Raw genomic sequence first — 12,074 nt, forward strand, 5'->3', positions numbered from 1 at the left:
GCATTGATTGAAGGTTTTAATTGAAAATTACTTGCTAATCTTTTAAAGCCATTTGTTAGAGAAGTTTTTAGAATTAGTCTGTTTTTCTTGGCTATTACATAGTTATATTCTTTTTGTCATTTGGCTAGCTCAAAAGATTGCACAAGAATAATTGATTTAAGAATCTTTAATATTGGTTTAATGTCTTTTTTCATCGCATTAATGAAGTTGGATATATAATATGCTTTTAGCAAGGAATTACCATTAATGATTTGAGTTCCTCGGATTTCTCCACATAAGGTTCTACATCCTTCTCTTGTTCTATCTTGTTGAAATCTTATACTATATCATTACAAGCGTCAAATTTTATATAGATTATCTTTGAGAACTTATCTTAGTTAGTTAAGTCATTACCTCGTACCAGGAATCCCTTTTAATATTAGATTATTTGATAATTGAGTGTCATAGTTTTATTAAGCTTGTTTTTGACTGAAAGTTACCCTGGTATCATGCTAAAGTCATAAATTTAACATGTTAACTCAGATGAATTCAAATTGAGTTTTTTAGCCTTTTTATGTTATTTAATTATTATTTTTTATAAATTTATTTATTATCATTGTATTTTTTTATTCATATTATTTGAAGTAATTGAGTTTATTAATCAATATTGAGTCCAATGATCTACTTTTTTAAGAACACTTGCATTGTTTTAGTATCTTTTTTTCTTATTATTGAAAAAAATTAAGTCAACATGAAGTGTATCGCAGACCCCTGTCTAGTTAGGGTCTTTATGGGAGTATAGTAAATATTATATTTCATAGTACTTTTTACATCAAAATAATATATTATTTTTATTTTAAAAAAATCATTTTTAATATAAAAATAATCTAAAAACAGAAACTTGGAGTTCCGAAAGTCCCTAATCACCGCTTAAACCCTCGGTGAAACTGGGTGAAGCACCGCATTCATTGGAACTGCAACTTCAAATAATAATAATAATTTGAAGCTAAAATATTTTTTTAAAAAATATAAGTTGAATCGGAAAGGCAAATGGAAACTTAGTTCGCTATAACCAATCTTATGCTGCTTCCACTAATTAGCATAACGTAACATTAACCCGTTTTAATCCACCCTCCAATGGAGATCCCAGACCCACCGTATTTCTCTTGTCATTCAGAGTCTTGTGCCCATCTCCTTCAAACTAGCCTTAAATCGAGAGACCCTTTAAAAGGAAAATCAATCCATGCTCAGATGGTTAAATTAGGCCTTACCTTCAGTGTCTATTTAATGAACAACCTCATGAACTTGTATGCAAAAACCGGGTCTCTTTTAGATGCCCACGATTTATTCAATGAAATGCCTGTGAAGACCACTTTCTCATGGAACACAATTCTTTCTGGGTATGCGAAGCAGGGAAAATTAGAGAAAGCCCATCAGGTGTTTGATTTAATACCTGTTCGTGATTCTGTTTCGTGGACTACGATAATCGTGGGTTATAATCAAATGGGTCGTTTTGAAGATGCGATAAAGATTTTTGTAGATATGGTGAAGGATAAAGTTTTGCCGACCCAGTTCACACTTACTAATGTCCTTGCTTCATGTGCTGCCACCGGGTCTCGAGGTATAGGGAAGAAGGTTCATTCTTTTGTTGTTAAATTAGGACTTCATGCGTGTGTTCCTGTTGCAAATTCGCTTTTAAATATGTATGCAAAGACAGGGGATTTGAAGATGGCCAAGGTTGTTTTTGATAGGATGAAGTTGAGGAACACATCAAGCTGGAATGCTATGATTTCCTTGCATATGAATTGTGGTAGGGTTGACCTCGCTCTTGCTCAGTTTGAGCTCTTGAGTGAACGCGATATTGTTTCATGGAATTCAATGATTGCAGGATGCAATCAGCATGGTTTTGATAATGAAGCATTACAGTTCTTCTCTAGTATGTTAAAAGATACGTCTCTGAAGCCTGATAGGTTTTCCCTAGCAAGTGCTTTATCGGCTTGTGCCAGTCTTGAGAAGTTGAGTCTTGGTAAACAAATTCATGGTTATATTGTTCGGACAATGTTCGACGCTTCAGGAGCTGTGGGAAATGCTTTGATCTCAATGTATGCGAAGTCTGGAGGAGTTGAAATTGCTCGAAGAATCATAGAGCAGAGTGGGATTTCAGATCTTGATGTGATAGCTTTTACGGCCTTATTGGATGGATATGTCAAGCTCGGTGATATAACCCCAGCCAGACAAATATTTAACTCATTGAAAGACCCCGATGTGGTTGCTTGGACTGCCATGATTGTAGGTTTTGTACAGAATGGCTTAAATAATGATGCTATAGAGGTATTCAAAACAATGGTGAGTGAAGGGCCTCGGCCAAACAGTTTTACTCTAGCAGCTATGTTGAGTGCCAGTTCAAGTGTGACATCTTTGAATCATGGAAAACAAATTCATGCAAGTGCAATAAGATCAGGGGAGGCATTGTCACCTTCTGTGGGCAATGCTCTGACTACGATGTATGCAAAAGCTGGAAGCATAAATGGTGCACGGAAAGTATTCAATCTTCTACGTCAGAACAGAGATACTGTCTCTTGGACTTCTATGATTATGGCTTTAGCTCAACATGGTCTTGGAGAAGAAGCCATAGAACTATTTGAACAGATGTTGGCACTTGGTATCAAGCCTGACCATATAACTTATGTTGGGGTGCTCTCTGCCTGTACACATGGAGGATTGGTGGAGCAGGGCCGAAGCTATTTTGATTTGATGAAAAATGCACACAAAATTGATCCCACCCTGAGCCACTATGCATGCATGGTTGACCTATTTGGGCGTGCTGGATTGCTGCAAGAAGCATACAAATTTGTAGAAAATATGCCTATGGAACCGGATGTTATAGCTTGGGGTTCACTTTTATCTTCTTGTAAGGTTTATAAAAATGTTGATCTGGCAAAAGTTGCGGCAGAGAGACTGCTACTTATTGAGCCTAACAATAGTGGGGCATACTCTGCCCTTGCTAATGTGTATTCATCTTGTGGGAAATGGGATGATGCTGCAAAAATTAGAAAATTGATGAAGGCTAGAGGAGTTAAAAAGGAGCAAGGACTTAGTTGGGTTCAGATCCAGAACAAAACCCATGTATTTGGAGTGGAGGATGGTCTTCACCCACAGAAAGACGAAATCTATAAGATGATGGACAAGATATGGAAGGAGATAAAAAAGATGGGTTTTGCTCCAGACACTGAATCTGTGTTGCATGACCTTGGAGTAGAGGTGAAAGATCAGATTCTTAGATATCACAGCGAGAAACTTGCCATCGCATTTGGGATAATAAGTACTCCAGAAAACACTACATTGCGGATCATGAAGAACCTTCGAGTCTGTAATGACTGTCACAATGCAATCAAATTTATCTCCAAGCTTGTAGACAGAGAAATAATTGTGAGAGATGCTACTCGTTTTCACCATTTCAAGGATGGTTCCTGTTCTTGTAAGGACTATTGGTAGGCATATAGCATTTAGAAACAAACTTCAATTGTCAAGTCTACAAAACTTGGTTGATTCAGGATTTACTATGAAAAGGCGGATAGTTGGCATAGGAGGAAGTCACAGCTTTGGCTGATTCCCCACTCTTCAACATTCTTGTTACCCATTTTTAGTCAACTCCTTATTGGAACTCTGCTTAATGTGTAAATCTGAAGAAGATTCTGGAGATGTGCGTGTTGTTCTCAGTCATGAAGGTCCGTCACAAATTCACAATGGCTTCTGCAGGACTGTCTTCCTCAGAGATGGGACTGCCTTATTCTGGCAAGCTAAGTATCTTTCACAGAGGACTGTCATATCCACCATTTCTATGGTACACGGCTTGAGGATTCATAACAAATTTACAGCTGCTTCTGCAGGACTCTTTTTCTTGGAGGCGGGATTGCCGGTTCTGCTGTGCTAAGTAGCTTTGACTTCGAACGGCTACATCTGCTCCTCAAGCTGTGCCTACAACGCATGAACTCGCTCGATTTGCTAGTTCTACTTCTAAAATTGAAGGATATATACTAGTATAGCTGCTGCAATCATATGTTGCATCCCATGGAGCCATGTGAAAAATACCCTCACTTAGCGGTCCATGATCCATCATGAACATCAACTACGTACTACTAAAAAAATATTTCTATTATCTTTTGCATTTAGTGTAATGCTAACAAGTGCCTACAAGGCATTGACAAGGAGCATATTGATTATACAATTATTTATGCATTAGAAAATAAAATTGCTCCCTTTAGCGGCCATGGATGTTTTAACCTTGATGTGTGGATGGCTCACAAATGATTGGAAATGTGAATTCTAATGGACACTCCTTTTCAAAACCCTTGCAATCCCTCTACTCCCTGACTTTTATTTATGTATGATTTTTACACTATTTTTAGTAAGTTGATCCCCTTACTTATAATTCATTAAGAATCTAATACTTTTATCTGTTTTGATTTTATTAAATATTGTGGTTCAATTGTGTTTTTGAAATTTTTTTAGTTTTAAATAAAAAAAATTTAAATATTTTTTGATTGTTTTGATATATTGATATTAAAAATAAACTATAAAAAACTTATTTTAATATATTTTTAAATAAAATATATTTTAAAAGATAATTTCTATTACTACTCCTAAACGAGGCTTTTATCATAATAGGTTTTTAGTTTCTCCCTAATATAGTAGACGTGTTGGACTCCCTACTTTGCTCTAAAGGAAGATCCTCGTAAGAACATTATAAAACCTGAAGAATGTGGTCCTCTCTAAACGATCATACCAGCTAAACTAAGCCTCCAGGAATGTCAGGCTAGCAGCTGTTCTCAGACTTGGTATTTCACTAATGAAGAATTGGTTCCCAAACTAGAGCAGCGGGGAGAAACATAAGCTTGTACATGCCAGAGAGGAGGGAGGGGAAAGAAAAGGAAGAAGACGACCTTGGATTACTTCATTTAAGTTCCAAACTGGATAACCAGTACAACCATTGTAGTTTCTGTGAAGTAGGCATCGCCGGAGAAACTCCACCACCACCTGTTAAACCCTCCCAGTAAATGAGAAAAAGGGCGGAGGAACTGGTATAGGAACACTGACGCCAAGCTGGATAGAAGCGAATCATGTTAAACATGCTTGCATTTCACTAAGTGCCTTCTTCATGCAGAAATAAACACTCCACGAGATAAATTTTGTGAACCCTCTAATATGACAAGATTAATGCTGAGAATCTTCAAGAAAATATCAACGCTAAATCACCCTGCAAGTAATTCTCCATTGTTCCTCTAATTTACCATGAGTCATCAAATCTTTCCAAAAAAAAAGGGTAATTGAAGCCAAATAACATAAAAGTTATCAGTTTGTAGCTCTAAATATTCTCCAATGATACAAGTGATTTTTTTATTTCACCTGCCCAGCATCTATTTCCGTTAATTGGATTCGTTTCAGCAGCAGCAGCAGCAGATGTAGTGAGTATGGCAGCTCCATTTCCACGCCTGTCAAAAGAGCATTAATATGTAAAATGTAAACGAGAAACACAGTCCATGGAAGGAAAATGATAAAACAGGCAAGCGAGAAGTCAAGATGAGAAAGTAATTGTTAATGTTCATGATGTTGATGGCTTCTTTAAAGCTGTCAGCCTGAAGGTTAGGAGAAAGAACTAAGGATATATGTTAATTCATTGCCATGTTAACTGTCAGATGCCTCAGAAACATAAAGGGTACTCAAGAAGAACGGGGCCAAGAATTTCAATGATGAATCTAGATGGTAAAATCTCTGAAATTCACGTTCAAGAAAAAACAAATTCAAAAAAGCTAAAATGAAATTTGGTTGATAAAAACTTGAAATAATAATTGTCTAAAATAAAACATCAAAACTATTAGAATGAAACCCTCACTCAATAATTATAAAAAATCATGAATAAAAAGTATAATAAATATCTCCATAAAAAGAGTTAATTTTTTGATAAGTTTAAGAAAAGTTTTTTAAGAACAAGCATGAGTTTTTCTCACAAGCACATATATTTTTGAATAAACCAATATGTAATTGAAAAAAAGTGCTTATAGTGTTGAAAAAGATTTAACCCTGATATACTGATATTAAGTCAATTTAAATAAAGCTTGAACAACTTTAAAAAAATCCCATAACATGAGAAATAATGAAACACCTGAGTCTGAAATATAAAGCCTTAATATCGCATATAAATAACTAAAATAGACCTAAAAAAAAATAAAAGGAAATATTTGATGCCCCTTTCTTCCGTGTAGAATAAGAAAACATTACAGATAAGCTTTTTGTCACCTTTAGTGTTTTTTTGGTTAAAAAAAATTATTACTCAAGTTCATAAATTATAAGGAAATAAATAATAAAGTTGATACAACAACTCAAGTCTATATTATGATGCTTCCTTGAAATTTGATTGATTTGAAATTTTAACTCTATAAAATACATGGCTTTGAAAACTTTTACTAAAATTTTAGCTTAATCTAATAATTGGATTAAAAAATATATTTGTTAACATCAAATTATACACAATGAAATATTAAGCTAAAAAATCAAATATAATTGTCCAACTCCTTACATGTATCGTATCATTCCTCCTACAAAGTAAATGTACGAAGAGTGTAGCAGTCAATTTTTCACCAAGATTTAAGGTCTACTACATCTTCATGCATTTGAAAATTACTAGTTTTGTACTTGTGCTTCACCGTGAGTCAATTTTTTTCAATAAAAAATAATATATAGGCTTTTTAAATACATTTTTAGATATAAAAAAAAAATTCTCAATCACAAATTAAATGTTTATACATGTATCTAATTAATTAAATCGATATTTTATCAAAAGATAACTCAGATTAAGATAATTTGATCTCACAACATAGCCTATGTACTTAATTATATTTAATAACTATGTTTCTTAGAATATTATTTTTATTTAATGAAACAACCACTTGTGTCAATCAAAGGTAAATAAAGTTGTAAAAAAATGCGAGCTAAATCAAAACATGAAACTCAACCATAAAATAACCAAATGTTGAACAACAAAACTAGGAAAAAAAACATTAATTCAAATAAAAATAACAAAAGAAAAAAGATATGGGTCAACCTGCGTAAACGCAAACTAACCTCATGATCATGGGCATATGACTGGGGTAACCTCATTAAAAAAAAATTAAAAAAAAAAAGCACAAAGACTAATTAAAAAAAAGTTAAATATTGAAGGATAAAATTAAAAAAATATTAAAATATTTTATCTCGCAATACGGTTCATATAGTAGGTTGTGTTTAATAACAATATTTCTTAGAATATAATTCTTATTTAATTAAATGATTATCTATGGCAATAAAGGTTTTAAAAAAAGTCACAAATAAAGTGAATTGAATCAAACTATATAGCTTAATTATAAAAAAAATAATGTAAAATGATGAAACTTAAAAATAATTGAGTTAACCAACATTAATCTGTTAACCCCACAACCATGAGCACATGATTGAGATAACCCAATAGAAAAAAAAAGTGAAAAAAAAATTGCAAAGACCAATTCCTAAAAAAATTAAATGTTAAAGGATGAAATTAATTTTTTTTTAAATGATGTTAAAAAAAGGAAAAAAACTAAGGTCAACCAATGTTAACTTTTAAAACTCATGATCGTGATCATGAAACCAAGAATTACCGCGCAAAAGACAAACCTAAAAACCAAAGAAGCAAAATTCTCAATAAAAAATATTGAAGCATGAAATTGGAGAAATTTTTTTAAAAAAGAAACAACATAAACCCGAGTCAACCCGGGTTAATTTGTTAACCCTGTAATCATAGGCATATGATTTGAATAATCTTATAGAAAAGAAAGAGAGAGAGAGAGAGAGTAAAAAAAACCATGAAGATCAATTCCATAAAAATCAAATATTAAATAATGAAATTGAAAAAAAAATAATTTTATAAAAGGACCTAAAAAACTCAAAGTTAACCCGTGTTAATCTTTAAAACCCGTGTCTCAATAAAAAGAAGTCGAGGAATGAAATTTGAAAAAGAAATGCAATAAAAAAAAGATCCAAAACAAAATAAACATCAGTAAAAAGAATAGGGAGAAAATTCATTATTAAAAAAAAATCAAATGATGGAGATGAAATTGAAACAAAATTTAATTAGTGAAAGGATTAAAAAAATCAAAAAAATGAAGGATCAAATTTGATCTAAAAATCAAATGAAACCTAATTATTAGGGATAAAATTGAAGAAAAAAACCAATCAAAAAAAGATAAATAAAAATAAAATTAATAGCAATTAAAAGAACAAGGACTAAATTGAATATAAAATATAAATGGTAGGACATTCTCATACTTTGGCCAACCACTTTTCCTTTTTATTAATATTTTATATTTGTGAAAGACCAAATTACCCATAATTCAACTTGATTATAATAAAATAAAAAAAATCAAAATGAAATGACAAGATCCCTTTGAATGGAAGCTTTATTTTTATTGATTCCTATGGCAGTTGAGTAATTTAATTATGCTTAATCAAAATGTCTAAAAAGCCCTTGGACACAAGTTGATGTTTTTTTTTCTTATAAAGCTAATGTAGTCATTGTATTTTTCATAATAGAAGTTAAAAGTTAGGTTTGCTCCTAATTAATTTTCCAATGAACAATATGTACCTATAAAAAAACCAAATTACCTCTTAATTGCTAGGACAATGATTGTTTTTTAAGGGTTAAAGTGAAAAAGTATTGTTTACTGTTACAATATATCTTTACATGATTTAGTTTCTGTTACTAGATTTGCTGCTTGCGCTTTATTGTGCATCGAGCAATTATTTTGGATGTAAAAAGGAATAGTAGGGTAAAAAAATTCTAGAATCACATCATTGGTTGAGTTGTTAATTTAAATAATATGAACAAGAAAATACTACAATAATAAATAAATTGATGAAAGAAATGAGAATGAAAAAAAGATAAAAAGAACCAAACTTAAACTCATCTGGAATTTAAATAATTTATTGTTTATGAATGTTTTTTATATTCTTGGTTATTGTAATTGCTTATAATTTTATGAATAATGATTCTCAAATTCCTCTTTTGAACGGGGAAATGTTTTTGGATCGGAATACAAAATCCTTTTTTGGCTGATATAATTTGCTTATACATCATTTCTACTTCAAGATCCTGGTAAGTTGACAATGGATCTAACTTTTTCTTAGCTCTTTTAATTTCTTTTTAGTTTTTAATTACCATGTATCGTTTCAAGTTAGGTTGTTTATTACAGAATTTCGATTTTTCTTCATATTCACTTGTGGTGCCTGTGTGTTTGGGTTTGTAGGCTGGTGTTTTGTTACAGAGTTTCTATTTTCCTTTGACATGCAAATTGATTTAAAATGCATTCATTGTTTTGGCTGTTTATTTTATTTTATTTTTTTATTAATGTAGATGTACGAACTAGTTTGCACGTACCTCGACTAATCCCATAGGCCCTGAAGTTAATGACTATGTAAACCTTTAGTAGCCATCATATAAGCAACCACAAGGCTCAAACCTGAGACTACATAGAAAGCAAACCTTTTAATTTCAAGCTCTTACTACTGAGCCACTGTTGTCGATTGATTTTGATTATGCATTTTGACATGGATTATTTAGGATCATCATGTTACAAAGGTCTAATCTTTGGTAGTATCTTAGATTTTAACATGTGGAACCGTTTGGAAATACGGTCCAACATGTATTTTTAAAAAAATAATTTTTTTATATTTTTGAATTGTTTTGATGTGTTGATCTCAAAAATAATTTTAAAAAAAAAAAAATATATTATTTTGATGTATTTCTAACTAAAAAACACTTTTAAACCGCAACAGCAGCTACAATCCAAAAAAAGAGTTTCAATGGGAATTTAGTCATTAAAAATATTGATTGTTTCAGTGGGAATGCAGTCATTATGGTATATCCCTAAGGATTAATGGAAGGGATATGCCATGTTGTTGTGGGTAGATTGCATAAAACCAAACAGCTTGAAGGATCCTATTTTTCTGCAATTCGTAGACAGTGAATGTGAGTTTAGTTCAGGTGATCTGGTTTGGATTTATGCTTTCGTAGCAGGAGAAGAAGCTCTTAGTTGTTTCATTTGATCAACGAGAACTCTTCATTTATTAAGACTAATGATAACTTATCTCTTATAAAAATTAAAAATGGAGAGGAAACAAATAAAAAAAGACCTCTCTAAATGTGTTTATTTGCGAGGTGCCCTGCGCAGCGCACAGAAAGTTTGAGTTTTATGCTTTTCAAACTGAGCACCACTTAAACAAACATGGTTTCTAGAATGGGTACTGCAACCATTGCAATATTATCTGTTTTTTGTGTTTTAAAAACGTTTTTAAAAAAATTTAAATTTTATTTATTTATTTCAAATTAATATATTTTTAGTGTTTTTAAATTATTTTGTTATGCTGATATCAAAAATAATTTTTTAAAAATATCATTGACATACTTTTTAACACAAAAAATTATTTAAAAAATAACTACACTTCTAAATAAAAAAACTCTCAGTTTTGCTCTAAAGATGCAAAACTGTAATGAAAGAACAAGTTAAATGTAAAAAAAAAAAATGATAAAAATAATCCAAGGCCATAAATGTTTTGGAATCTTTTATGTTTTGAAAATCTTGTTCCGGCTCTCCCTTGTTTTTGTCTCTATAACCCAACTACCTCTTATAGATTCAAGATTATTTTTTAAAAAAAAATTAACCCTAAAAGATATAATTTAATTGATCAGTTTCTGAATTTATTTTCTAAATATTACCAGTTTGAGTCTCACAAACCTCAAGACCACTAGAGATTTACATGGTCGTCAACTTCAGGATCGTTGAGATTAGTCGAGATAGATGCAAACTAATTTGGACACCCACGGTAATAAATAAAAAAATTATAATTTTAACCAAATATCTTTCAATTTATTTTTTATTAATTAGTATTTTCAATAATAATTTTAACTAAACATATATTTTAATCTAATTAGTAGCAATTAAATTTTTTTTTTTTCATATTACAATTGCAAAACCAACCACAATTTCATACATGCACTAAAGCATAAATGTAAAAACAAAAACAGGAAAAAAAAAACAACAACTAAAGGGTCAATTGAAGCAGAAAAAAATCTCAATTTTTTTCCAACACTGATGTGACAAAAAATAAAAATAAAATCAGTTCCTTACAGAGAACGCAGCTATGCAGAAGCAAGCAAGAAAGCATTACAACAATTTTGTTTTTTTCAGTGGACCGAAGTGACAACCACCCTACTTTTCAACTTTGTTTACTAGCTAATGTGACCAAGAAAAGAAAAGGACATTTTTATTTTTTAAAGGAAAAGAGGCAGTATTTTTGTTCATAGTTAATTTCAGTCCTAAAAGATTTAATTTACTTTTATAAATTAAATTAAATTAAATTAAATTTTATCAAATTAAACATCAATTAAATATCAAAGTTTTTTTCCCAACGTTGTGAGAACCTAGAAGCTAAGTAAACAAAATTGTAAGTTTTTTTTTTTACACTGCAAGATAATAAAACAAAATAGTCAATACCAAACACCCCCCCCCACAAACACAAAATATAAAAAAAAAATTGGAAAAAAAAAATAAGAGAACAAAATATAAAATTCTTCCAAGAAAAAAAAAATAAAGCTCGGTTACAATAAATAATGCTCTCTCACAATTTCTTCATGAGCTTCTTTATTTTATTTTATTTTGTAATAAAAGCATATGCAACAATTTTTCTAGAATTTAAACTATAATCTTTAAATATAATAATAATAATAATAATAATAAAAAAAAAAAGATCATTATGAATTGCACTATTACAATCAGCGTCAATTAGTAGCAGGACACGGTAGCAATTATAGTAATTTTTCCTAGCAGTTACAATAATTTTTTCAAGGCTGTGAAATGTTAAATTTAAGATAATAAAATATATAAAATGAAATTAAAAAAAGAAAAAAATTAAGAAAGAAAAACTCAAAAACACAAAACATAAAAAAATGTTATAATGAATTGTGTTTGTAAGATTATTTACAGTAAAAACATCATTTGTTTTTAATTTATTTTTTTAACCTGTAGTGA

The 12,074-nt window shown here is 30.8% G+C and overlaps 1 protein-coding gene across 1 annotated transcript; it reads left to right on the forward strand.

The window, feature by feature from the left end:
* The first annotated feature begins 909 nt into the window (after positions 1-909).
* LOC118043618 (pentatricopeptide repeat-containing protein At2g22070) lies at positions 910-4,248 on the forward strand. Its single transcript, XM_035051645.2, has one exon. The coding sequence runs from the start codon at positions 1,117-1,119 to the stop codon at positions 3,472-3,474; it is 2,358 nt and encodes a 785-aa protein (XP_034907536.1). The 5' UTR covers positions 910-1,116; the 3' UTR covers positions 3,475-4,248.
* Positions 4,249-12,074: the final 7,826 nt, after the last annotated feature.

The sequence above is a fragment of the Populus alba genome, chromosome 7 (genome assembly GCF_005239225.2).
Source record: "Populus alba chromosome 7, ASM523922v2, whole genome shotgun sequence".
In the NCBI taxonomy this organism is placed as follows: Eukaryota; Viridiplantae; Streptophyta; class Magnoliopsida; order Malpighiales; family Salicaceae; genus Populus; species Populus alba.